General features: G+C 49.0%; 12 protein-coding genes across 12 annotated transcripts; 7 read left to right on the forward strand and 5 right to left on the reverse strand.

Moving 5' to 3' along the window:
• Window positions 1-735: 735 nt before the first annotated feature.
• Window positions 736-2,447, forward strand: N7457_009642 (glycoside hydrolase family 47 protein; the record flags this gene model as incomplete). Its single annotated transcript, XM_057180685.1, has 4 exons — window positions 736-962; window positions 1,013-2,060; window positions 2,116-2,290; window positions 2,362-2,447. 4 exons carry the CDS (start codon window positions 736-738, stop codon window positions 2,445-2,447), a joined length of 1,536 nt encoding a protein of 511 aa, XP_057029071.1.
• A 330-nt stretch (window positions 2,448-2,777) lies between these two features.
• Window positions 2,778-3,475, reverse strand: N7457_009643 (uncharacterized protein; the record flags this gene model as incomplete). Its single annotated transcript, XM_057180686.1, has 3 exons — window positions 2,778-2,874; window positions 2,936-3,180; window positions 3,257-3,475. The coding sequence occupies 3 exons, from the start codon at window positions 3,473-3,475 to the stop codon at window positions 2,778-2,780; spliced, it is 561 nt and encodes a 186-aa protein (XP_057029072.1).
• A 1,819-nt stretch (window positions 3,476-5,294) lies between these two features.
• N7457_009644 (uncharacterized protein) lies at window positions 5,295-6,425 on the forward strand (the record flags this gene model as incomplete). Its single annotated transcript, XM_057180687.1, has 1 exon — window positions 5,295-6,425. One exon carries the CDS (start codon window positions 5,295-5,297, stop codon window positions 6,423-6,425), a length of 1,131 nt encoding a protein of 376 aa, XP_057029073.1.
• Window positions 6,426-6,781: 356 nt separating this feature from the next.
• N7457_009645 (TPR domain protein) lies at window positions 6,782-8,443 on the reverse strand (the record flags this gene model as incomplete). Its single annotated transcript, XM_057180688.1, has 1 exon — window positions 6,782-8,443. The coding sequence occupies one exon, from the start codon at window positions 8,441-8,443 to the stop codon at window positions 6,782-6,784; it is 1,662 nt and encodes a 553-aa protein (XP_057029074.1).
• A 424-nt stretch (window positions 8,444-8,867) lies between these two features.
• N7457_009646 (uncharacterized protein) lies at window positions 8,868-9,442 on the forward strand (the record flags this gene model as incomplete). Its single annotated transcript, XM_057180689.1, has 2 exons — window positions 8,868-9,148; window positions 9,214-9,442. 2 exons carry the CDS (start codon window positions 8,868-8,870, stop codon window positions 9,440-9,442), a joined length of 510 nt encoding a protein of 169 aa, XP_057029075.1.
• A 150-nt stretch (window positions 9,443-9,592) lies between these two features.
• Window positions 9,593-10,343, reverse strand: N7457_009647 (superoxide dismutase; the record flags this gene model as incomplete). Its single annotated transcript, XM_057180690.1, has 4 exons — window positions 9,593-9,700; window positions 9,761-9,949; window positions 9,997-10,236; window positions 10,296-10,343. The coding sequence occupies 4 exons, from the start codon at window positions 10,341-10,343 to the stop codon at window positions 9,593-9,595; spliced, it is 585 nt and encodes a 194-aa protein (XP_057029076.1).
• Window positions 10,344-11,196: 853 nt separating this feature from the next.
• Window positions 11,197-12,164, forward strand: N7457_009648 (oxidoreductase, short-chain dehydrogenase/reductase family; the record flags this gene model as incomplete). The annotated part of the gene is made up of 3 exons (XM_057180691.1): window positions 11,197-11,312; window positions 11,381-11,695; window positions 11,750-12,164. 3 exons carry the CDS (start codon window positions 11,197-11,199, stop codon window positions 12,162-12,164), a joined length of 846 nt encoding a protein of 281 aa, XP_057029077.1.
• Window positions 12,165-12,637: 473 nt separating this feature from the next.
• On the forward strand, window positions 12,638-14,533 carry N7457_009649 (putative general amidase; the record flags this gene model as incomplete). Its single annotated transcript, XM_057180692.1, has 3 exons — window positions 12,638-12,946; window positions 13,010-14,303; window positions 14,376-14,533. 3 exons carry the CDS (start codon window positions 12,638-12,640, stop codon window positions 14,531-14,533), a joined length of 1,761 nt encoding a protein of 586 aa, XP_057029078.1.
• Window positions 14,534-15,171: 638 nt separating this feature from the next.
• N7457_009650 (Amino acid transporter transmembrane) lies at window positions 15,172-16,822 on the forward strand (the record flags this gene model as incomplete). Its single annotated transcript, XM_057180693.1, has 5 exons — window positions 15,172-15,268; window positions 15,328-15,436; window positions 15,499-15,614; window positions 15,685-15,927; window positions 15,984-16,822. 5 exons carry the CDS (start codon window positions 15,172-15,174, stop codon window positions 16,820-16,822), a joined length of 1,404 nt encoding a protein of 467 aa, XP_057029079.1.
• Window positions 16,823-18,262: 1,440 nt separating this feature from the next.
• N7457_009651 (uncharacterized protein) lies at window positions 18,263-18,769 on the reverse strand (the record flags this gene model as incomplete). The annotated part of the gene is made up of 1 exon (XM_057180694.1): window positions 18,263-18,769. One exon carries the CDS (start codon window positions 18,767-18,769, stop codon window positions 18,263-18,265), a length of 507 nt encoding a protein of 168 aa, XP_057029080.1.
• Window positions 18,770-20,173: 1,404 nt separating this feature from the next.
• Window positions 20,174-20,956, forward strand: N7457_009652 (C40 family peptidase; the record flags this gene model as incomplete). The annotated part of the gene is made up of 2 exons (XM_057180695.1): window positions 20,174-20,895; window positions 20,947-20,956. 2 exons carry the CDS (start codon window positions 20,174-20,176, stop codon window positions 20,954-20,956), a joined length of 732 nt encoding a protein of 243 aa, XP_057029081.1.
• Window positions 20,957-21,360: 404 nt separating this feature from the next.
• Window positions 21,361-23,097, reverse strand: N7457_009653 (putative pyridine nucleotide-disulfide oxidoreductase; the record flags this gene model as incomplete). The annotated part of the gene is made up of 1 exon (XM_057180696.1): window positions 21,361-23,097. One exon carries the CDS (start codon window positions 23,095-23,097, stop codon window positions 21,361-21,363), a length of 1,737 nt encoding a protein of 578 aa, XP_057029082.1.
• Window positions 23,098-24,318: the final 1,221 nt, after the last annotated feature.

Here is a 24,318-nt window from a genome sequence, read left to right on the forward strand (position 1 = left end):
TGCATACTCCGTACGGGGTACTCCGTAGTGTCAAAGCACCTAGCGTGATAACAGTGCTTTTTCCTCAGCCAAGACCGTACTAGTCAGGTACACCCTGGACCCTAAACTTCGAGAATCCGAGCACAGGATCATCTTTACTCGTCAAGTGGTCGTCTGCCATAGTCATCCGTCAAGCCATGGATGGTCTGGGGTAGTAGATCCAAGCCTAAGTGAGAAATATGACGATCTAGAACATGCACTCGTCTCTTCTATTGCAAATCTCAGTTTCCCCGAGAGGGGGGGGACCGAGGACACTTCGGGCCAGGGGCAGTCGCATTCTCGGACAATGCGCGCCAATAGTTTGTGGCGTCCTTGCAGATCCGCGAAGGCTGTCCCCTGAATCTTGTCTGAGTGGATCTTTATTTTTTGGGAATTCGACAAACAAGAAGTAATAATTCCTCAAAACGACAGGGTAGAATGCAAGTGACACAGGGAATCAGTTGTAAACAACCCGGGTCGCGTGCCCGCGTGCTGCCTTCCCCTTTTGCCTGTTCTCTGTCTGCAACCTCTCCGTACCTATTCCGTACATACTTCCTCATTACCACTCCCTTCATACTTAAGAATCGCATTGACCTGCTGCGTTGCAGTTCAGGTGGTCTCTCGTTCGCGATTGAGTTATCCCCTATATTGTGTGCCCTTTGCACCATACTGCCTAAATAAACCCGTATATCTATACTCAACTACAACCGCGTAATCATGCGCATCTCCTCTCTGTCACTCCCTTTGGCAGTGCTGAACCTCTTGGGGTCTACTGCCGCTTATCCACATCCCGAGACGGAGTCGATCTCGCGGCGTGCATTAGACAAACAAGCCAAGGCTGATGCCGTCAAGGAAGCCTTCCAACATGCATGGGATGGATATATAAAATACGCGTTCCCTCATGACGAGCTACGTCCAGTGAGCAATGGCCATGCTGACTCCAGGTGATCATCCCCGACCGATATAGTTCTTACCCTGAACTGACACGCGACAGAAATGGGTGGGGAGCCTCTGCTGTAGATGCACTCTCAACTGCCATCATTATGGGCAATGAGGATGCCGTTCAAAAGATCCTAGATCATATTGAGACAATTGACTACTCAAAGACCGATGACCAAGTCAGCCTCTTTGAGACGACGATCCGATACCTGGGTGGAATGCTGTCTGGATATGATTTGCTCAAAGGCCCTGCAGCGCATCTTGCCTCCAAACCAACTCAAGTGGACGCTCTACTTACCCAATCCAAGAAACTGGCCGATGTCCTGAAGTTCGCATTTGACACACCATCCGGTGTTCCCTACAATGACATCAACATCACTTCCAAGGGAAATGACGGCTCGACAACCAACGGTCTCGCGGTCACTGGAACTCTGGTGTTGGAGTGGACCCGTTTGTCCGATTTGACTGGCGATGACCAGTATGCCAAGATGAGCCAGAAGGCCCAGTCATACCTTATCAATCCCCAGCCATCGAGCGGGGAGCCATTCCCCGGCCTGGTGGGAAGCCACATCAACATCTCCAATGGCCATTTCACTGACAGTTCTGTCTCATGGAACGGCGGCGATGACTCGTTCTACGAGTACCTGATCAAGATGTATGTGTACGACCCCAAGCGATTTGCGTCATACAAGGACCGCTGGGTCCTCGCAGCCGAGTCAACAATCAAATACCTCCAATCGCATCCCGAGCCTCGTCCGGATCTGACATTCCTGAGCTCATACTATAATGGCCAGTATGATCTCAGCTCACAGCACCTGACCTGCTTTGATGGTGGCAGTTTCATTCTGGGAGGCACCGTATTGGATAGGCAAGACTTTATCGATTTTGGCTTGCAGCTTGTGAATGGCTGCGAGGCTACCTATAACCAAACCCTAACCGGAGTTGGACCCGACTCCTGGGGCTGGGATCCAAAAAGAGTGCCGGCCAATCAAAAAGACTTCTACAATAAGGCCGGATTCTACATCAACAGCGGCGCATATGTACTACGTCCCGAAGTGCTCGAGAGCTTCTACTATGCCTACCGCGTCACTGGTAAAGAGATTGTGAGTTATAATCTGTCCACTACTCGATATTTCACAATAACTAATCCATCTATAGTACCGCGATTGGGTGTGGAATGGCTTCAAGGCGATCAATGCCACTTGTCGCACCGGGTCTGGCTTTGCTGCTGTAAGCAACGTGAACGCAGTCAATGGCGGCTCGAAGTACGATAATGAAGAGAGCTTCCTCTTTGCTGAAGTCTTGAAATATGCGTACCTGGTACATGCTGAGGGTAAGTTCTTGGCCTTCTTCAATCGTTTAATGGCATTTTCGAAGCCTTACTGATGACAATTCTCGTTGTAGATGCCCCGTGGCAAGTTCAGAAAGGTATGAAGAACGCGTTTGTGTTCAATACTGAGGCTCATCCCGTGCGTGTGTCGCACACCTAGTTCGTAGGATAGTCGGTCTATCACTACAGTTCATGTAGATAGTATATCTATCCACCTCTGTTTACCTCTTTGCCTTGGATTTATCACAAAAGTACCAATGTATTGTAGTCTTACTGAACCATTCTTGGCTAATTATATGTCCAAAACATCACAACTCCGACTGCAAAAATCACATCTGAGTGCATGTTAATCGTTGATGTATCGCATTAGACATTATGTCAAGGGCTATGATAAAACTCCCAATCAAGCATTAAATATCAGACATTATTCTCAATGAGTCGTGAGATTCCCGGATATGCAGGGTTTTATAAAGGGCTTCAAATTCCCACATCACGCATCGAGTGTCTGCTGTTTAGCGATCTTCGCAGCCTTCCGCTGCCCATGACAGGCCATAGAGGCGCGCAAAAAGAGGATGATGTTGAAAAGACTGAATTAAAATCTCCAGTCAGAGCTGAAAATACAAAAAGGGAGAAGGAATAAAGACTCACATCCCAAGAAGCATCACAGAACACGCCAAACATTCTGCTCCATACAACGGACCCGCATCTGGGTGACTGTAATCTCCATAACCACCAGCGTGCCAATGGGCAATCTCAATCAATTCCAAGCAAACAGTGATTATCTGAGCGAGGAAAGCAATACAGTCAAATGCGATGGTTACTCCAGGAGGAATAGCACAGTTGCAAAAGACAACGATGAGAACAACAGTGGACCAGACGAATCCGTACGAGGCCTTGATGATAGACATGCAAAGTCAGCTATTATTTCTATATTCGTGAACCGCACAAATCTTAGCAGTCTAGACTCACTGTGCCTATATTGATTGAAGCCCAGGCTGCTCCTAGCCCATCGGTTGAGACAATGCCTTCATCATGTTTTACCAAGGCCCAGGCAAAGCATATTATTGCTATCATGGTACACAGTACTGCACCAAATCGCAGCGATAGAAGCGAGAGCCATTTTTTCTCTTTTCTATGTATCGCGTCGAGGCACAAAGAGTGGGTGAGGTCGTTCGAGGTCGAGAACATAACTATTTGATATTGGATATTGAATACTATAAATAAAATAGAAGATGACACGATTTGAAAAAACCCTTCCCCGAAAGAGCCAAAGGCAGCTTTATACACGTTTGTATTGCATAGAGCACCATAAGCTATCCTCGTATTGTCCCGCGTCATGCTAATCTTTACCTGTTAACCCTAACACAGCCTCAAGATGCGGTGGCAACGCCAGGGGGCCAATCGAGGACCCCACAAGCCACGAACCAGTAGACTTGATGAACAGGCTACGGATGATTGATGCAGGGTTCAATCTGATCGTTTTCTCTTGGCGGCCCCAAAAACAGATCATTGAGGGCATTCTCGCGGCATTTGATATGTTGTTCATATCGTACCTCATCGTTCGTTCGAGGCATTTATCTTGGCAACGATCGTCTTGGCGTATTTATACAGGAAGGGAGTGGCATTTTGGGGCTTATAATTCTAATTGCTTGCTATAAATATGCTGATTTGTTGTTGAATCACAACGATGATTGGAGGTAAATTGGATTCGAACGTCATCGGGGTGATACATGCTTTTGATCACCGAGAAGTGCTTGGTGGTCAGTTTCATTGTCAACACTATCACATACTATGGATTTTTAATTAAATGTGAATACATAGTGACACGTCGTCTGTTTTCTCCTATTATCGTAGGTGAGCACTAGATTTACCTTGGCTAATTTGAAATTTCTCACATGTTGTGCGCGGAAACATCGCCTTTCTGATATGTAGTTGTATTTCACTAGAACTGAGGCCATGCAGTTGAACTCCATACCTACATAATCTAGGAATATGCATCTCTTTAACTATCCTACTGGCCCCGGCGATACGGATTTGAATCTCGAATAGCCGACGAACGCGGCCTTCTATAGCCTCGCTTGATATGGTTTTCCTTCAGATAATGCCCTCCATCTTCTCCTTTTTCACCAATCTTCAGATACTGTCGTTCAGATCTTCAGAGATACCTATGATTTGAGCATCGTTTGCGCTAAACTCGGTCGTCTTAGAATCGGACTTGATTCGGGCCTAGTCCTTGGAATCAGAGGCTGATGAGATGTTGGCATCAGCAGAGGCGTCCGGTAGAAGATGTCGCCTATCGAGTTGTCGTTGACCTCGGGACGTTCCTATGCTCTCTCACGCTCGCTAACTGCAATCGAATCTAGCTCCTTGCACTAAACTTGGTCAAGATCTCTTCCACTTTCCTGATTGACCATAGCCACAAATCCTACCAGATTAGATTCAATGTCTTTGATGGTGTATATATCGTAGCTACCAAGCGTAATCTAGTTGTAAGTTCTCACGCGTTGTAATCACTATAACAACGACACTTGATGCGCACTATTCTTGATTCATATACGAAGAGGTCCGTAGAATCTTAGGTTCATCCCAGTAAGATACATTTGAGGCATTAGGAGTGATAGTGAGAAGCGCTAAGTCGAAGATTCCAATCCAACTAGGAAGGTGGGAGGCAGGAGCGATGCTGCTTGGGGCTTTCCTCTTCTGGACGATGTTTGCTTCAAGTGCCTCATTGTTTGTAATGTCTTCACCTGACTGGCTGCTGTTCACTAGCAATCCACCATGTAGGTGACACTTTGTCTCCTTCTGCCCACTTCAACAAATCCTGTGATGATCTCTTGCATCTAGCCGTCCTTGACTTTAGGCGCGTGATCTTACACTGCCTAGCCAAGAAAGATGGCTAGCTCTTCCAATATCCCTTTCCAGATGATACGACAAGCCATTCCGTTGATTTTTGTAGGGTCGTATCCTACCCAGCGAGGAGAGTTCAGTGGAAAGGAGGCCGGCCAGGATGAGACGCATCAAGGTAAGAACACCCGAGGGGGCAAACATTACTGGCACACCGGCTGAGCAGCCAGATATCCCACAAGTCTTGACCTTTTCTCCCACCAACCAAAGGCCTACCGACAAGTCGAGCTACCACTCCCTCGATGGATCTGGAGATGTCTCAGAAAGCCACCAAATTTCCCCGAGATCTCGTGGGAGGACACGTTACCGCATAAGAGATGAAGAGCGTCCTCCTCGGCCTTCCAATCAGCGTCATCTTGAGATTGAACGATCTCAGCAGCCAGAGCCATCTTCAATACACATCCCTCGAATCCTTCCAATAAGGCGGCTGGGTCCACCACCGAGGCGACCCTTGATTAACCCACCATACAGACGGCTCAGAGAGCAGTCCCCCGAGCCCACGACCCCACCATATGGCTCATTGCAACCCGTCATTGTGTCAAATGCGGTTGTTGCGGAGTATGGAAGGATTGGGGCTCAATATCAATCGTGGATCTCCGGCCGAAACAGAACCGCGTGCCCTATTCAGCGATCAACCCTCGCCTGGTCTGACCTCGTTGATCCTCCCTCCGCACAAGACAAATTCGAGGTGTGCGCCGATGAAATCAGGTTCTCACCCGAGGAAGCTGGCAACATTCGATCAGTCGGACTACCGGTAGGAAGAGATTGGCGCTCTACTTTTATATTGCATCGTGGATATTTGGGCGATGGTTACGAACTGGGCTCAAACGTTTACATGCACCGCACCGGACTCGGCGCTATCTTTGCTGAGAATATTGCCAGAAGCTTTGGTCCCTATTGGGGCCAAATTGCTCAGGCTCAATACCAGCTAGATCACCACATTGATACCCTCAGACATGTCTATTTCATCAACGTCCAGAACCCGCACACCAGCCCCTATGTGGAGACACGTCTCTACCCCAGATATGGATTGGATTGGCGTGACGACAATGGGGTGCAGGAATGGGCATACGCCACACGCGACTATCAGGAGCTCCTGGGGACAAAGCTGGGAAGGGCTGTGGCTCGTCTTGTTCTGGGCGCCTGGCCGACTGGTACACATCGCATCGAAAAGATCGTCACATGGACAATCTTAGGGGTGCTGCAGATGCGCTTCGATATCAAGCCAATTTGATTCATTGATTGGCCAAGAGACAGTTGTTTGATCCTTTAAGGGACACGGGATCTGAAAATTGTTGACCTCAGTCCCCTAGCTCTTCAAATGCATGCACTTTTCCATAATAATCTTGCATGTATTGTACCCCTGGGCTATGTGAAGCGATGATAACAAGCTAGGAGATCCATGGGTTGTAACATCGCTCTTCCTTATCACGGAGAGTATAGACTGCGGATGTAGAAATCCTTCCAGAACCACTGCAGAAGCTGGAACTTCTCATCTTTGTATGATTGGGTATATTCCTGTCCCAGAAAAGCACTATTCAATCGGTACTCAATGAGCTTAAAATGCAAATCCAGAATAACAACGTCACATCATCCTGTCCTCAGCCGACAGAAACACGAGGATTTGATAGGCACATCCGCCCAAGCTAGGCGCTCCCTCAGCAGCTGGGCCCATGTATGAATCTCACTTTTCCGACCGAGCTTGACCATACACTCATGATAGCCATGCGAGGCCCACACATTTCCTGGATGCCTTAAAGCACGAGGTATTGTATCTTCAATCCCCAGGTCCGCAGCGTATACATCAGCAGCCTCTTGGACACGGCCCTGCTCCAGCAACAATGCGCCCAACGCATGCCTAGCCGGCTGCATCCAGCCCCATGGCTCATCATACGGCAGCGAATCATCCCGCTTAACAGCATCCCGGAGGTATGAAAACGCAGTATTGTACTCGCCGCGACGATAAGCAATCTCGCCATCCAGCATCGCCTCGCCAACGCCAAGAATATCGATACAGCGATTGTTAAACAGCATCCGCGAAGCGGGGACACGCTTCATGGCTCGCAGAAAGCGTTCTCGCTCTGCCTCCGCCTCCACGACACGACTTGTAGCGGCAAACGCAACACCCTTTGCATAGTGCATCATGGCAGTCGTGACGCAATATAGCTCCGCATCGACCGGCAGCTCCGAAGCAAGAATATCCTCCCAGCGGCCGAAGCGGATGAACCCGTGCATTTGCATCGCGACAAACCCTTCCAGCCAGTCGGCCATCGGCGGAGACTCGATGCGCAGAAGAGGCTCGGTAATGATGCTCGCGAGCTGCGCGCCCGTTTCAAGAGCGACCTTCGATCGCCCGCCCAGCATGGCGGCATACATCCTGAAGTGATAGTTATGTGCACGGTAGAGGTTATAGGTATGGCCCACGGGCTGGGTCGCGAGGAACTTCTCGTCTGCGCGAATAGCAGCGGAGTTAGCAGCCGCGGCGCCTTTGTAATCCCCACAGAGGATATAGATATGGGAGGGCATGTGTTCCAGATGACCAGCATCAGGGACAAGACCGTGCAGTTCACTGGCTATTGACAGGGCGATTTCAGGCGTAGAACACATCTCCACTAGATGGATGTAAAGGTGCAAAATACCAGGGTGGTAGAATGCATCGTCTTCTTCAAGAGCTCGGTCTAGCGCTTTCTTCACATCGAGGGGTTTCGCGCCGGGCATAGGCTCGCCCGTTTTGATGTCCCACAGACCCCATGGTGTCAGGTTCATCAGCGCATCGCAGTAGAGAGCAGTCACGTCCAGGTCATCCGGGTAATCCTTGTATACTGATGTCATTGCCTCGGCATAGTTCTTATCCCAATCTGAACAGTCCTCTGCGGGTTGTTCTTGCGGATACCGCTGCTGCAATGCATCGATAAGCGCATTCTCCAATGGTGTCACAGCGGGAGCGTGTTTCTTCGCCTCTAAGATCGCGCGATGGGCGCGCGTCGTAGTAGAGACGAGATCTTGTCCATCGAATTGCTGCCACGGCTTGTTATAGTTAGGTCCTAGGGAAAAGGCAATGCCCCAGTATCCCATGGCACATGTCGGGTCCAGCTCGACAACTTTTTCAAAACATCGGACGGATTCCTCGTGATTGAAAGCGTAGGCCCAAATCAGGCCGCGACTAAACCAAATCTGAGCATCCTGATTCACTGTGCTCACGGCACGACGATATTCTCCGAGATCATAATAGTCCTCTGATGGCTGGGTCATTTTGCTGGTGGGGTGTTGTTGGGGAGAGGAGGGGCATGGTTGCCCAACGCCGCCCGAGTCCTTCCCATCAGGCCACTTTGATCGAATCGGTCATTGTTTAAGCGCCTATACCACAATGTAGCATATGCAGATTTTCGAGGTTATAAATAGCCAGAGTTCGAGAGCCATTCATGCCTGAGGCAGATATTCGTTCCTGAGGCAGCAAGGCCCACATGAGCAGATTTGAGCATCCACTTTAATGTGCTCACTCGTGCTCGATCGCCCTCACCTTGGGAGCTGAGCACCTTGCGGGTGTGCCTATTTATATGGCAGGTCTTCCTGGGTTATCCTCTTTTCATTTACATTGCACATTCAATAGAACTCTCTACATATAAATCCTTGTTCATCTCCTCTCATTTCATCCTCTTCGCTCTTATAGATCACAATGTGTGGAGAAACCAACCGTCCAACCTTCGGGGGGACTATCGCCGTCCTCTTCCCACAAGAGACCCATTCGAACTCGAGCGCATCGGAGGCATCATTGTCTTCATCACCAGGATCAGTATCCTCATTCTCATCGTCGTCAACCACCTCAATGTCATCATATTCTCTCTTCTTCCGCGATGCGGATGCAACGAACCAGAAAACAAGAGCAATCCTCCGAACTGAAGACCCAGAGACATATCGTGCCCTTCGTGGATATGGGAATGTTGATATGCGCATTGAGTAAGTTTTCATTATGCTCTGCAGCCGAATTCAACCGGACATTAAGGGCTCATGATTTATCTTAGAAAATACGGCGATATCTCTACCTCACAGTCAAGCTCTCCGCTTTACCAATTCCAATTGGACATGAAGCAGGATAAGAACTTGCAATCGGCTCATCCGACGGAAATGGAATTCGAGCTGCCCGAACGGCTGGACCTGGGCGTCTCGGAGAAGGGTGTCATTGGTCGACAAGTCACAGTGAGGGAGCAAGGGGGTTCAATCCTGGGGATTGGGGTGGTTGGGTACAATTGAAGAATCTCCATATCACATAGATCATAAGCATAATAGGCGTACTTAATCATCTTACATAGACCGGGATTGCCATGTCTCTTCAGTAAAGCGTTGGAACGCTGAAATCAAATTCTAGAAGGGAGGTGCAGACTATTTGACCTATTTTCGAGCTCATAGCTTCAGCGGGTTCTCTACGCCAGCAGTGTAGCGTTTCTCCGCTTCCGCCCAATTAATGATCTTCCAAATACCATCAACATAGCCAGCTTTGTTGTTCAGATACTATATCCAATTCAAGTCAGCCTATGTCTCTGTACAAGGAGAGTCAAAGGGGGATAATACCTGGAGATAGTATGCATGCTCCCACATATCCACCCCAAAGACAGGCACATCAGGTCCATTGATAGGGTCCTGGTCCTTGGTAGTGGTAATCTCAAGTCGTCCCTTGGCACCGCCTTTGCTCACCAACCATCCCCAGCCACTACCCTGGAGACCGAGAAGCTCGGCGTTAAATGCCTTGATAAAAGCTTCCTGGGATCCCCAGCGGGAGAGAACAGCATCACGCAAAACCGGCGCACCCCCGATGTCGTTTCCTGGTGTGCCGGGGGAGTCAGGTTCTTCCAGAACAGGGAATGATTGATGTGACCACCGCCGTTAAAGCGGAGTTTTTGCTGCAGTGCAATCAAGGATGAGACATCGTTTGATTGGGTCGCCGATGCTTGAGCGGAGAGTGCTGCATTAAGATTGTTGATGTATGTCTGGTGGTGCTTCTGATGATGGAGTTCCATGATCTGCTTGGAGATGACGGGTTCCAATGCCTGCAGGGTATTAGTCTAAGTGTCCAGGAGACCCCGAGGAACCATCACTGGAGGCTTACATCGTAGGCATAGGGAAGAGGAAGGAGAGTGTGAGTCTGAGCGGCCATGGTGATATGTTGAAAGGCGAGTGAGTGTCAAGTGTTTAGAAGACAAGAGTGGAAGAAATGAATTGCTAACAAGAAATAGGCCATCAGGGTCCCTTGAATAAATGCCCCTCTTCAATGACGCGAGAGCACGTTTTCTGAGGCCACCAAGGTAGTATATCCACAGCGGAAAAGTGGGATGAGTTGGATTGAGCATATTTTCACTAAATCTGCTCATGATGTGATTTCTTGCACTTTGATATGATAAGCAATCTCTCTTAAGATTGAACTGAACACTTTATTGATCACTTCATAGCCCAATATCAAGTTATCAAGGCAGTGTTAAACCACACTCGGGCCCTATGGGACCCATCGGAGCTATACGTGGTATCTGCGACTCGCAATTCGCGAAACCTGCAAGACGTATATGCAAGGAGCAATTTATAAGATACCCAACGAATAATATGTTCGGTAGGTCATATTATCAAAGGAAAAACATTGCTTCTTATTCGAAAAATGACACCTGATTGTTGTGGTCCCTTTCATACTCTCGGAGGTTCGCTAGTTGCTAGCCTTCACCGTTCATGAACGGCGTTCATGATTGCCCGTCGAAACCCACCAACGCATTCATCCAACCAACAGAAATTCATGATCCTCGAAGACCTGCAGGGCTACTAGCTGTTTACATGAGACTGATGCCTAATTGAGCCAGATGACAAATACCCCAGGCCTGCGTGCGGGGTACTAGAGCTGGGCGATTCAAAAGCCTCGGCCAGTTCGGCTTTGAGGACAAAGATATCTAAGCCCAGAAGCAGCTACATTGGTTTCCCTTTTTATTTCTCTTTTCCCATACAATAGAGAGTCAATCAATCACACAATGTCGGTCGAGGAACAAGTCAAGCTCTCCAGCTTCTCCGACATCTTCTCCCTTGAGGGCAAGGTCGCTGTTGTCACAGGCGGTTCCCGAGGATTGGGACTGCACGCAGCTTCGGGGTATGTATTTGTCTTCAATTTGGTGTTTATTACTCTTAAGAACATATGCTCATAGATTAAGTATGCAGTCTTCTTCAAGCTGGCTGCTCCAAAGTCTACATCACTTCCCGCAAGAAGGAGGCTTGCGACGAGGCAGTCGCCGCCCTCAATGCGCTCCCCAACAAGCGACCGGGCGCACAGGCCATTTCGGTGCCGGCCGACAGCTCAGACATGGCAGAGCTAGATCGACTTGTCGCCGAGGTGGGTAAGACCACAGATCGGGTGGATATCCTCTTCGCCAATGCCGGCGCAACATGGGGCGAGAAATTCGATACCCACCCCGAGAAGATGTTCTCCAAGGTCATGGATCTGAATGTGAAGAGTGTATTCTACACAATCCAGAAGTAAGTGGTTATAGTCAAAACCAGGGACAAGACGCGATCCTAACACCGAACTAGATTTACTCCGCTTCTCACAGCAAAGGCAACCATCGATGACCCAGCGCGTGTTATTATCACTGCTTCTGTGGCCGGAATCGGAATTGGCAGTATCGGCGAATACGCAACCCCATCATACTCTGCTTCCAAGGCAGCTGCTATCCATCTGGCGAAGAATCTGGCTGTCGAGCTTGGACCCCGTCACGTCTTGACCAACGCAATCGCTCCGGGATTCTATCCCTCCAAGATGGCTAGCGTGCTTATCGATGCAAAGGGCGGCCCGAAGCGTCTTGAAAAGTACTCTCCCAATGGCCGTTTGGGCAGAGCCGATGATATTGCTGGTTTGGTTGTCTTCCTTGGCTCCAGGGCCTCGAGTCATTTGAACGGAGTGGTCATTCCCACGGATGGTGGAGCTTTGCTCAAGGGGAGACTATAGAATTATGTGTTTGGACCCTTCCTTATTCATGATAGAGCATGATCATTGCTGGAATGTAAAGATCGCAGATAGGTATTTCTCATCCTGGTTGTGCTTGGGCAATTTCGCCGGTATATAGAAAACTTTTACCCAATAAACTGTCTGTTCCTCCGAGTTCTATAAACCCTTTTTCTTTTTCTTTTTCTCAATCATCTCAGATCACAATCTGTTGAATGACTCTAGTAAAATTTCTATAGTTATAACCTGCCCCAACTTACGTACGTCCAACATCCTCAATTGCCCGAACACATCATTCTACAAATTCAATTGAATCTGCGACAATATCAAACCTCGGAATCACCAGGATCGAGAATGTCGTCCATGCGCCTGTACCTGGCCATTTCTGCGCGGGCCGAGGTTGTTGTTCCCCGCACTCTCCGCATCCCGCATTCAAATCCAACTCTCTTCGTGTCTTTTCACACCGCACATCGATCATGACCTCCAAACAGCCCCGTTACGTGGCAGTTGCCCAACGCAAGCAAGCTGAGCTCGCCGCAGCTATCCCTACCGAATGGCGGTTGCCCGCACACGTCATCCCCGAGGGGATGCTCTCCATTGCCGAGTCGATCACGGTCGGCCCCAAAGCTTACCAACAAATTGGTGTGATGGATATTCCACGGACGTGCGGTCTACTCACCTTTGAGGAGCTGGAAATTACAGAAAAATACGATGTGCGGGGGCTAGTGGGGGAAATGGCGGAGGGTCGACGAAAGGCTGAGGACGTGGTGCGAAGCTTCTGTAAGGTATGCGATTGTATATTGACGTGATAGCTCTCAATCAATACTAATATGTCTCTGAATAATTAGAGAGCAGCCGTTGCCCACCAGCTCACACGCTGTCTAACCGAGCCTCTTTTTGACCGCGCGTTGCAACGGGCCCGGGAGCTGGATGATCACCTCCAACGTACGGGCACCCCATTCGGCCCCTTACATGGTCTCCCAGTGTCAGTGAAGGATTCCTATAATGTCAAAGGAGTGGATTCAAGCATCGGATTATCTGCGCTAGCATTCAAGCCCGCAACAGCCAATGCTCCACTGGTAGACTTGCTGGAGTCCCTTGGCGCAGTAGTGATTGCCAAGACGAACATCCCTCAGACACTTGCAACGTTGGATAGCTGCAACCACCTTTTCGGCCGCACGCTTAACCCGCTCAACCGAAAATGGACCGCTGGTGGCAGCACCGGCGGCGAGGGCGCACTGGTCGCTATGCGCGGGTCCATGGTAGGCTTTGGCACGGATATCGGTGGTAGCATTCGCGTGCCGGCTATGTGCCACGGTATCTATGGCTTCAAACCGAGTAATGGACGCGTGCCCTTCGGAGGCCAACAGAACGGCCAGATTGAAGGCAAGGGCCGGATCGCTCTTCAGGCTGTGGCTGGGCCGATAGCTCGATCTGTTGCAGATTTGAACGCTATTATGGCAGAGATTGTACCTCGTGCGGAACTATTTGGTGAAGATTGCATCCCGGGCTCTTGGCCTTCATCCTCAGTATCGATCTCGCTTGCTCCTCCGCGCAACTTCACCATCGGTGTTTTAAAGACAGATGGCGTCGTCACGCCTCTGCCACCGATTACACGCATATTAAACGAAGTTGCTAACATTCTCCGCCGTACACCCGGTGTTGAAGTTGTCGATATTCCACTCCCCCCGGTCTTGCCTACATGCCAAGCCCTGGCTGGCCGGCTGATGGGCGTCGACGATGGGTCGCACATGCTTGATCTCATCGAGAGTATGGATGAGGACCTTATTCCATGGTTGCAGGGTCGAATGAAACGCGGCAAGGCGCTGACAGTGGTTCAATTGGCCAAGCTGCAGGCTCAGCGTGCTGAAGTGGAGAAGGAGATGATGAAGATGTGGACACTGTCCCCGCAGGCTTCATCTGTAGCTCGACGCGTAGACGCCATCATCTGCCCTGTGGCCCCGCACCCTGTCCCCGAGATCGATCGCTACAATGCAGTCGGGTACACCTCGACCTTCGTCCTGCTGGACTACCCTGCCGGCGTGGTTCCTGTCCGCTCATTTACAGAATCCGATCTTGAGATTGGACGGGAAATGGAGGCGCCTGTATTGGGAAGCTGGGACAAAGCCAATCGCAAGCTCTGTAAGTGCCAATATGCCAATACTATTGCTCAGTGTTTTTACCGACTGTGACTAATTTGTTTTTATTTTGCAGGGGACGAGAAAACAGTTGACCGCCGCCTCTATCTCGGCTCCCCTCTTAGTGTGCAGATCGTCACTCCTAAGCTGCACGATTATCAGCTTTCCCAGGCCATGGAAATTGTCGATCGTGCGGTGCAGGGACAGTCAAACTTGCCAAGCGCAAAGCTGTGAATCCCTCCAATGAATTTTCACATAGGACCACAATTAATTTTGAAAATTTCTCCCTATTTGGGGGCCAATTTCTCGTCTGAATCCACTAAATTCTGCCTCAGGTCTCAACTCGATGCTCCGTGTAGATAAGCAGATTGCATCCTGGCATTGAGGTCTCTACGAGAGGCCTTCCAGATGCCTAGGTATACAAAAAAGCCAGTCGAACGATGGCGAGGACCGGAAAAATCAGCCATCGACATTGCAATCAAGCTTGCCAAGCGATGTAATTAGGAGCGGGTCGGCTTGTTTGCATTTGCCTTTGGCTTATTGTGCCTTGATGGGCTAAATCAACCAGTTCGACCAATCAGAAGTCCGGAAAAACACGCCATCCAATGAGCCCTGACCCCCGGAGTGGCCGAAAACAAGCTAACGCCCCATGGGACTCGAGCTAATATCGCGATTCTCTTAATTATTGCGCCATCCTCGCCTTCTTCGCTGCGCTAAGGTTGGCGACATGTTAGCGCAAATGTAAAAAAAAAAAGAAGGAAGACTTGAATCCACGTGCAGTCTGTCTCTCATCCTTCGAATGCAGGGTCCGCCGATCTTATCTTCTGAATTTCCTCTTAATTTCCTATAGTTTCGAGGTCTTGGCCATCAAAATGTCCAAGGATGACAGGAAAGAGCAGGGCTATGTTCTGGGTACCGAAGTTGATGAAAGTGATTCATGTGATGCCATCAATGCCTTGGTAGCCGCAGGTACGGGTTGAAGCTGCGTTGTACATCGCTTTAAGCTGACAGTATTGCTATGCCGCCAGACCATCAACATGAAATCAAGCTACGAACTATGTCATGGCAGAAAACAGCCTGCTTGCTTGCGGGTGAGCAGGTCTGTTTGGCCATCATGGCCCAGTCGTGGTCTCTCTCGTGAGTAAACGCTTGCTTCAGATAGCTGGTGCCCCTAACGCTGACACGACCACCTTTTTCAGTGTTCTCGGGTGGGTTCCAGGGATCATTACTATGGTCCTATCGGGACTGCTCTTCTGGTTCACCTCAATCACAATGCACAAGTATATCATGAAACATCCTCATATTATGGATATCTGTGAGTCTATGGCAATGCGAATATACTGATTTCGACTCGAATCGAGCACTGAGATCTTGATCGTCTACAGGTGACTTTGGATACCATATCTTTGGCCAGAGTAAAGCCGCTTATTGTTTCTCCGCATTCATGATGCTTGCGAACAACATCCTACTCATCGGATTCCACGTGTTGACTGGTGCAAAGGTGTTGAACACCCTTTCAGACCACACATTGTGCACTGCTGTCTTTTCAATCATTGCAATGATTATGGGAATTGTCATGTCCGCTCCCCGGACATTGCAGCATCTTAGCCTGATGTCAATGTTTTCATGTAAGCAATCGTACCTTCTTCAACCTATCTATCAATGCCATCTGACTATTTTCTAGCTGCCTGTATGGGTATCGCAATCATTCTCTTCCTTGTCTTTGCTGGTATTGAGGATGCCCCTCTATATGGGTACCATGGAGATTACCCAACAGCCGGACCCGTGAGGACTTATGCTTTTCCTCTACCAGGAACTACATGGATCGCCTGTTTGAACGCTGTGCTGAACATTACCTTCCTCTGGGTCCCTCAGATCCTGTTCCCAACTTTCATTTCCGAAATGGAAAAGCCGCAAGATTTCCCCAAAGCACTGGCGGTTCTAGCCATACTCTCCGCCATTCTATTCATTGTGCCTTCAACCATTGGCTTCCATCTGCTGGGCCAATATGCCACCGCACCAGCCTTCGGCAGTTTAGGAGTGGTGGCATACAAGAAGGCGTCATTCGGCTTCGTGATTGTGCCCACTCTGGTCATTGGCGTGATCTACGCTAACGTTAGTGGAAAATTCATCTATACTCGCATCCTAGGGAATTCCCGTCACGCGCATAGCCACACATTCGTTGGATGGGGTGTCTGGGGCCTACTGATGGTTGGTATCTGGGTCCTTGGGTTTGTTTTTGCTGAAATCATTCCCAGCATGGGCGATTTCCTTTCTCTAGTCGGCGCGGCCTTTGATTCCTTCTTCGGGTTCATTTACTTCGCCGTTGCATACTGGCAGTTGCATCGGGGATCACTTTTCAACGGGCTGAGCAGGACCACCATGACCTTGCTTCATGCTTTCGTTTTTATTGCTGGACTGTTCTTATTGGGCCCTGGGCTGTACGTTGCCGTTGAGGCGATCATTGCTGATTATGCCGGTTCTACAACACCTGCCTTTACGTGCGCCAACATGGCCATTTAAGTCAATATCTCTGACTGGATGCGTGGATTGATATCGCTTTTTATGTTTTAATGATGATAGATGACCGGCGAGTCAAGCAGGGAAAAGCAAAACACAGGGAATGAACTAAGAATTTATCAGAGGAAAACGAGGCTTTAATATATTTGTCCTGCACTCTTGGAGATCCATACATAATATCATATCTCGCATTATGATCGTTCACACGTACATTCAGACTTGACCTGCTCATTGTAAACCAACTTACTCGATCGGCAATAGATCGTATTCTGGAAAGAGAAAAGAATGTCGGTGATGAACTCCGAACAAAACTTCATATTACCAACTCAACCTCAATCAGACTCTCCGCAACACCAGGGTATACGGCTTTTTAAAGTATGTCGGTAAGGTGGCAATGGATAGTCGCATAATATCATAGCAGATAGAGATACAGTGCTGATAAAGTTCCTCTGCGAGGCCGTTGCTTAGTGGTGTTCTGTGAAAGACACCGGAGTGGAAGGTGAGGACGTTCATGGCGACGAGATGGCGGGTAAGTCGGGAAAGGAGGATGATGTCCACTTCCATTTTCTTGGATAGAGCTACTGGGCTTAGGCCTGTGGGGCCGGCGTTTGGAGGTGTTGGGATATATGAATGTCGACGGCGATGTGGATGATAGCTGACTGGGCGGGCTGTGGATGGTGGGCTCTTGAGTTGATTTAGTGCTAGTAGTTTACATCATTGAAAAGAATCTAACCTCTACCCAGAGAATGTGTGCTGGATGAATTCGCCTGGGATTTCGAGTGCGGTCACTATTGCGCGGCTGTGTGCGATGAGACCTTCTCGTGAACCGGGCTCGTTCTCTTTGAATGGCTTGACCGATGAGGCTAGTTGGTCGGGTATCGAAGTGGGATTCATGGTTGCTAGATATTGATCTATAGATCTATAGATCTGGTGAATTTGTAAGTCAATGGAGGACGATTTATATAAGAACTTGGTGGCTTTTGTTCTCCTAAGAACGGGTATATGTGTTTACACAAATTGCTGATTGTCGGCTGGCAACCTTACCCTCTGAAGGTTTGTGTCCGATATTTACCTCAGTTATATCTAGCTTTTTCGCATAATAAGAGACTTCCAGTGCTATTACAATATTTGGAAGGTTCCAAGTTCTCGAGTTCCAGGGTTGGCACGCCCGACCCCAAGGTTTGTACCAGACACTTTAAAGCCGTACCGGGACCCACAGCGGAAGTCAGCCGTGGTTGGCGCCTAGCTAGCAGGTGGTTAATTTTTGAATGAGATTTTGATAAGACATCATAAGCGAATGGGAGTAAGCTTGGTTTTTCATACATATAATAGCTAGTATCCGGTCTGGAAATAGAACGATGATGTATTTGATGCTAGAAGTAACAACCTGAGCACAATCACACCAAACATGGCAGATATGCCCAGGCGGTATTACCAATCTCTCTAACCCTCCGCACCAGCTATACGCTCATGTCTCCACTGAATCAACCCTGCATTGATCAATATTGGAATAGCCTGGTCCTCAATCCACTCCGTACATTTAATGAGAGGCTGACGGGGTTCTCCAGGCTCGTAAAAAACCAAGGGATCCCAACTCTTAATCGGCTCAGTCCTCATCGTCACTTTATTGAAGGCCTTCTGTTTCGGGGGCGCCGGAATCGACTTGAGAATATCGTTCCAGTTCTTAGGATAATTAAGAGCTCTGGTATGTCCGATGAGCTCCTTGGAAACAAAGTTCTCATCAGCCTCGGGGTCGTTGTATGCTGCCGCCTCGTAGTGCATGCCAGCCACAATATCCCCGGTGACGTGGTGCTTGATACCGCTGCGCGGATCTGGCTCGTTTGTCTGGACGAAGAGTATGGTGTGGTAGCGGGGTGATGGCATGTCTGGGTCTTGGATCGCCAGTTTCAACTTGACTTTGTAGACTGGGTAGATCTGGGAGGTTGACATGTTGGGGGTTGCAGGAGGAGAGTTGATTTGATGAGTGGTGTGGCGATCGAGATGGACTTGAGAGTCTAATGGACAGTTTCAAGTTCACGGGGACTTTAGTACGATGGTACTTCCCCCGCTCTTCGGGCAAACAGGGTATCACGAAAATCAACCAGGCAAATTAGATATTTCGACTTTCAATGTGAGTGCTTGCGAGCTTGTCTAACAGTCAGCCCCACAATTGCAAACTTGTCCGGTGTTTTGTCTCTGGACCGTTCTGGCCTGTTGGGTGTGCCAATGGCCTCTTATCCTTCTATTCCGATTACGTTCTCGTTTATACTTATAGAATGTATTCAGTATCGGAAAGGAGACAATTCCTTTTGCCCAGATATATTTTTGGTTATATCTCGCTAATCAAGAGCCGCAAGACAAAAAGTTCTAGGCATCCTAGACAGAGTTCTATACGAGGAACAAATCTTCATATAGAAATGCACCCTAAGAGGCAGTTCAAGCCGCGCACCGAAGAAGGTGTATCAATGCAACGATACGGCAGCAGTTACTCGTCTTTGTTAAATTTGACTCGTACATATCCCCAAGTGCTAGATCCTAACCTCCGATAGTGTCTTCTTCTCTGGATAAATTGTGTTTTTTCTCCAAGTTCTATTGCAGCAACCTATCTGAATGCTGCTTTAAATAATGATACATGTCCTAAGTAACTTATCATATCAAATTCCATCTCATGATTAGGTATACCTAATCATGGGACTTTACCTGAGTGCTTGATTTATTATATAACCCAGGATTAGCCCGGAGCCGACCCGGGCCTATGTTTGATACGAGGCAACAATTCGTATAAACATCGAGCTAGTTCCTTTTTAGATGCGGGCAATCGCCGTGAGGAACGTCAAAATGCATGAAATTTGAGCTAAAATACGGCTATTCCATTTGAGGCTGAAGGATAGTTGCAACGGCTATAAATAGCAACTCTCGTGTTTTTCGTGTTGTTAGTGGCCTTCGGGGAAGTATGAATGCAGGGACACGAACTTACGAGAAGAAAGGGACTGAACCTCCAGCTAGTGTCGACTTATCACCTCGAGATTGTTATTTTTGTCGATGATCCTGGCAATCTCGGTCGCTTTCTAGTTCTTTACAGTGAAGTTTACGGTGATCAGGTCAGACCAGGGACTGAGATACGAACGAAGGGTGGGATTCTGCTACGAGAGGAATACGAATCCCCGTTTAGCTTCATCAACACGAAGACGACGGAAATAGTTTGTGAATATTCTTGAAGAGATGGTGGAGAGCGTTCGTCTATAAAGCCCGCGATGTCCATCGCTATTCGAGTACATCTTCTACAACACAGCGCATCGAGAATACAGAAAACAACGACTCTCTATTACAAGGCTAAAAACCAAGTTATACACCATGCGTTTCATTTCTCTCATCGCCCTTTCCCTCTCGGCCGCCATCACAACGGTCAGCGCCGCCAGCTACCCCATCACTGGCAGCACCGTCAACTGCCGCTCCGGCCCAGGAACCAGCTACTCCGGTGTCAGGACATACAAGAAAGGCCACAAAGTCACTATATCTTGCCAAACCACCGGCACCTCAGTTTCAGGCAACAACATCTGGGACAAGACATCCGACGGCTGCTATGTAGCCGACTACTACGTGAAGACCGGCACCAACGGCTACGTGACCAAGAAATGCAGCAGCAGTGGAGGTAGCGGTGGCGGAGGCAGCAGCGGCTCTAAGGCTGGAAAGGCCATCATCTCTGCAGCCCAGAAGAAGAAAGGTCTCCCCTACGTCTGGGGCGGCGGTGGCTGCAAGGGTCCCTCCGGCGGAGGCTTTGACTGCTCCGGTCTGACGCAGTTTGCTGTCTGCAAGGCATTGAAGAAGAAGATTCCTCGTGTTGCCCAGGATCAGTATAATTCTAAGCTCGGCAAACGGTACCCGCGTTCGCAGGCTAAGCCTGGCGATCTGCTGTTCTGGGCTACTGGTGGTGATTGCAAGAATAAGGTTGCTCATGTGGGTATCTATATCAAGAAGGGTTGGATGATCAATGCGGCTCGAACTGGAACTCCGGTTCGCGAACAAGCTATCTGGACTTCTTATGGCGGAGAGAAGATTTGCCCTTATGTCATGAGGTACGTGTCTCATTCTTTGGTCTTTGAGTTGACATACTAACTGGGATATAGATTTACTTGAGTCTGAGTAGTCACTGATGGGACTGGATTTCTACTGGTTGGGTTGGGAAATTGTTATAGATGTTCACGAGAATGCTGTTTGTCGTTAAATCTCTTTTTTTGGTTCGCTTGAGGGATATCGCTTCAACGTTGTACCCTTCATCAACCATATGGTTACCTAGAGTGTATGCTGTTTCGTACAATGGACACTTCACTTTCTCTGCATCACAAAAGCTCCAGCTAGCACAAGACATGTAGTCAACAACAAAGTATTTTATGTTTGTCGACGAATTGGGAGGATCTAGACAGGGCTCTAAATTTAGATGTCTAGGTCAACATTAAGACCAGGTACCGTGTGCATGACTGGATTTGAAATTGTTTCTAATTCCATATGTATCCTGTGTATTCTCAACGTCTATGTCAATCTCAGAATCGCGAAACATCCCGACCAAAGATTTTGTTCAGTGTCCACCGGAAAGCTACACGCAGCTTATTGCGCCAGCTGATACTCATGGTGATGTACGCCGTATTCCAAACAAGCGCCGCAGTGCGTCCTTTGATACCTTCTGGGAGATATTTTCGTGAGTTGCCGTTGGTCCCATGGGGGATTTGCATCAATGCTCGTTCGCTGCCGATGTACGCCATCGTGCCCAGATTGCGGAAAGAGAATGGTCGGGCCTGATCAAGATCATGTTTATTGAACCGATCACCCAGCCACTTGGCCTCTTGGAAAGTAGCCTGCGCTGTTGCGGGCGGGGCACCAGGTTCGGGCATAGCGTTGTCTCCCAATGCAAAAACGTCCCGGAGAACGGCTGTCTGGCCTGATTCATTCTGCAGCTGTACGCGGAGATGGCCATCGACGAGCAGAGGACCTTTTCTGGGGGCCTTTTTGAATTTCCAGGATCCTTGCTCGGGATTTTCAGAAGAGGAGGAGGACTTTTCGATGGTGTGGACTGAGTCTGAGGGGAATGGGTCGACTGTATCAAGGGATTCGGTGATGAATTTCGGCATGGCATTACCTGTTACCCAAACGCACATGCCAACGCCTACCTCACCATCTTCCTCGGTTGTAAGAGTCAGGCAGCGCTTAGGATCCATCTCATACGGCGGGGATGCACCAGGCGGGCCCCAGCGAAGGCTTTTCACATGATGGGAGGTCTTGATATCAATGCCCTCGCTGCTCATAGTCTCCATCGCATAGCGGGAAAGTGACTCGTCAAACATCGAAAGCACCTTCGGTGCTACATCAAACAGTGTAATCTTCGGAAGTTCGTTGACAGCCGGGTACAGCGCCATCATATCCGCTTGGATGAAGTCGCGCAGCGACGCTGCAAGTTCGATACCAGTTGGTCCAGCTCCAACAATCACAAAATTTAACAACCATTTCCGCATCTCCGGGGTGGTGGTTGGCAGGACAGCCAGCTCGAAACATTCCCGTACGCGGCGCTTGACTCTTTTGGCATCTCCGATATCCTTGAAGAACATTGCATTCTCTCGTACCCCGGGCGTTCCAAAGGTGCGGCTGACAGCGCCTACTGCGATGACAAGCTTGTCATAAGGCACTTCGAAGGTTTCACCCTGTTCCCATCGACGCTGCTCTTGCATCGGATTCATGTTTGTAGTCTCCGGGCCCTCCTCGGTGTTCCGGTGCTCTTCACCTGTGCGGGGTGACTCCGTGACACCACTTTTAACGACCGTTGCCTCACATAGAATGGTCTTCCTTTTCAGATCAACTGCCCGCGCAGCTGCTTGAATAAAGTCAACTTTAGCTCGCGGGTCACGGACAGGCTCGACAATGTTAGAGAAATCGAGGGATCCGCTGGCTGTGTCGGTGAGGAGAGGAGTAAAGACGAAGTACGAGCGAGGTGAGATAATGAGAGGTGAATAGGTCTTTGGGGAAAGCCTGCGCGAGAGGGTGTATCCGCCCCAGCCAGATCCAAGAATAACAACTCGTTCTTTGCGGTCCTCAGACTTGCTAAGTGCGGCGGAGGTTTCAACTTGGGTTGCAAGGCATCTCCGACCAGTTGCGCGACTTGTCAGAGCAATTATAGGAGAAGGGGTGCTTGTAAAATTCGAGGGCAGGACAAGATGAGGTAAAGGACCACGCAGACGTAGGGCCTGGCGCTGCTGGGGGAGCATTGCGCTCAGTGGCCGGGTAAGCATGGCAATACAGTCAATAGATGAAAGGTAAAATCGAAATTCTGCTCATTCAGGTACCAAGACCTGCTATCTAAATGCTCAGAGCCTCTAGGGCTCGCCCTTTTGCTGAGGCTGACACATCGATGACTTCATCTTCGGCAGTGTAAGGAAGGGGATGCCCGGATCGGAACCTTGGATCTAATATTATAGCCATGACCCACTCATTTCCTTAATTCTTTGGGTTCTCATTTTCCCCTGAATGTCTTTAGGGGTGAGAGTTGTTGCTGCTCGATCTACCTATCGAGCTCGTGGAGACACCCGGGACGCTTCAGAGCAGCCGGTGAGAATGAACTCCACGTGCTGTCGGGGACGACCGGGAAAGCCAGACACATGCTGTTCACATGACAGTGAAGAGGATTCGCGTATTCGTTCTAAGTGTCCAGCGTCAAAGGGTTGGGATAATCTAAGAGAGGGGAAGAGAACAAAGAAATACGCCTTGAGTAAAGCATCATGTGCGAAGGTGTATAGCGGCCAGTGTTCAGTTTCAATTAGAATATGCATTGCTGCCTGTGTCAACTGATGGTGTATTCAGTAAATAGGGGTCCAATCAAGGGAGTTGAAATCTCTGTATTTCTGTATCCACTACGGAGGTCCATATCGAAAGTTATTTCCCACCCAGCATAATTGCTTTTTCTATAAAAAACTAGCTTGGTATGAGCATTGTAAGCCCTATACGGAGTACGGGGTACACTTCACCTAATAATCAAAATATCATTCAACCCTGCTATCTACGAGTGGGAAAAGGCGTAGGAAAGACTGCCGTAAGAATAGATACAGAGTTGGATTGAGAGGGTTCCCTGCCATATTAACAGGATCATTGAACTTGAAGGTGGAAATGAGCATGAAGAGGGGGGGGGGATAACTGGGGGCTATCGGGGGCTACTAGAGGCTGCTAGGGGCTGCTAGGGAGTGCTTATAGGTGCTTATGGGTGCTCTAGATATTACCTAGAGACGGGGAGATGATAGGGGGAAAGTCGAGAAAGTAAGAAATTGAAAACAGCTCTCATACTGAGTTTAAAACCACTTTGCCCAAATTGGACGAATATATTACTAGCGTACATTTACGTGGGAAATAACTTTTGATATGGACCTCCGTATTCTAGTAGGAAATATGCAGTGGGTAGGTGGGCTCAGCTACGACGCAAAAGCTGACCTCACCTACGACCCACCCAAAAAGTGGAGCAA

This window comes from Penicillium paradoxum, assembly GCF_028828445.1.
Source record: "Penicillium paradoxum strain IBT 22861 chromosome Unknown utg000007l_segment0_segment0, whole genome shotgun sequence".
Taxonomy (NCBI): domain Eukaryota; kingdom Fungi; phylum Ascomycota; class Eurotiomycetes; order Eurotiales; family Aspergillaceae; genus Penicillium; species Penicillium paradoxum.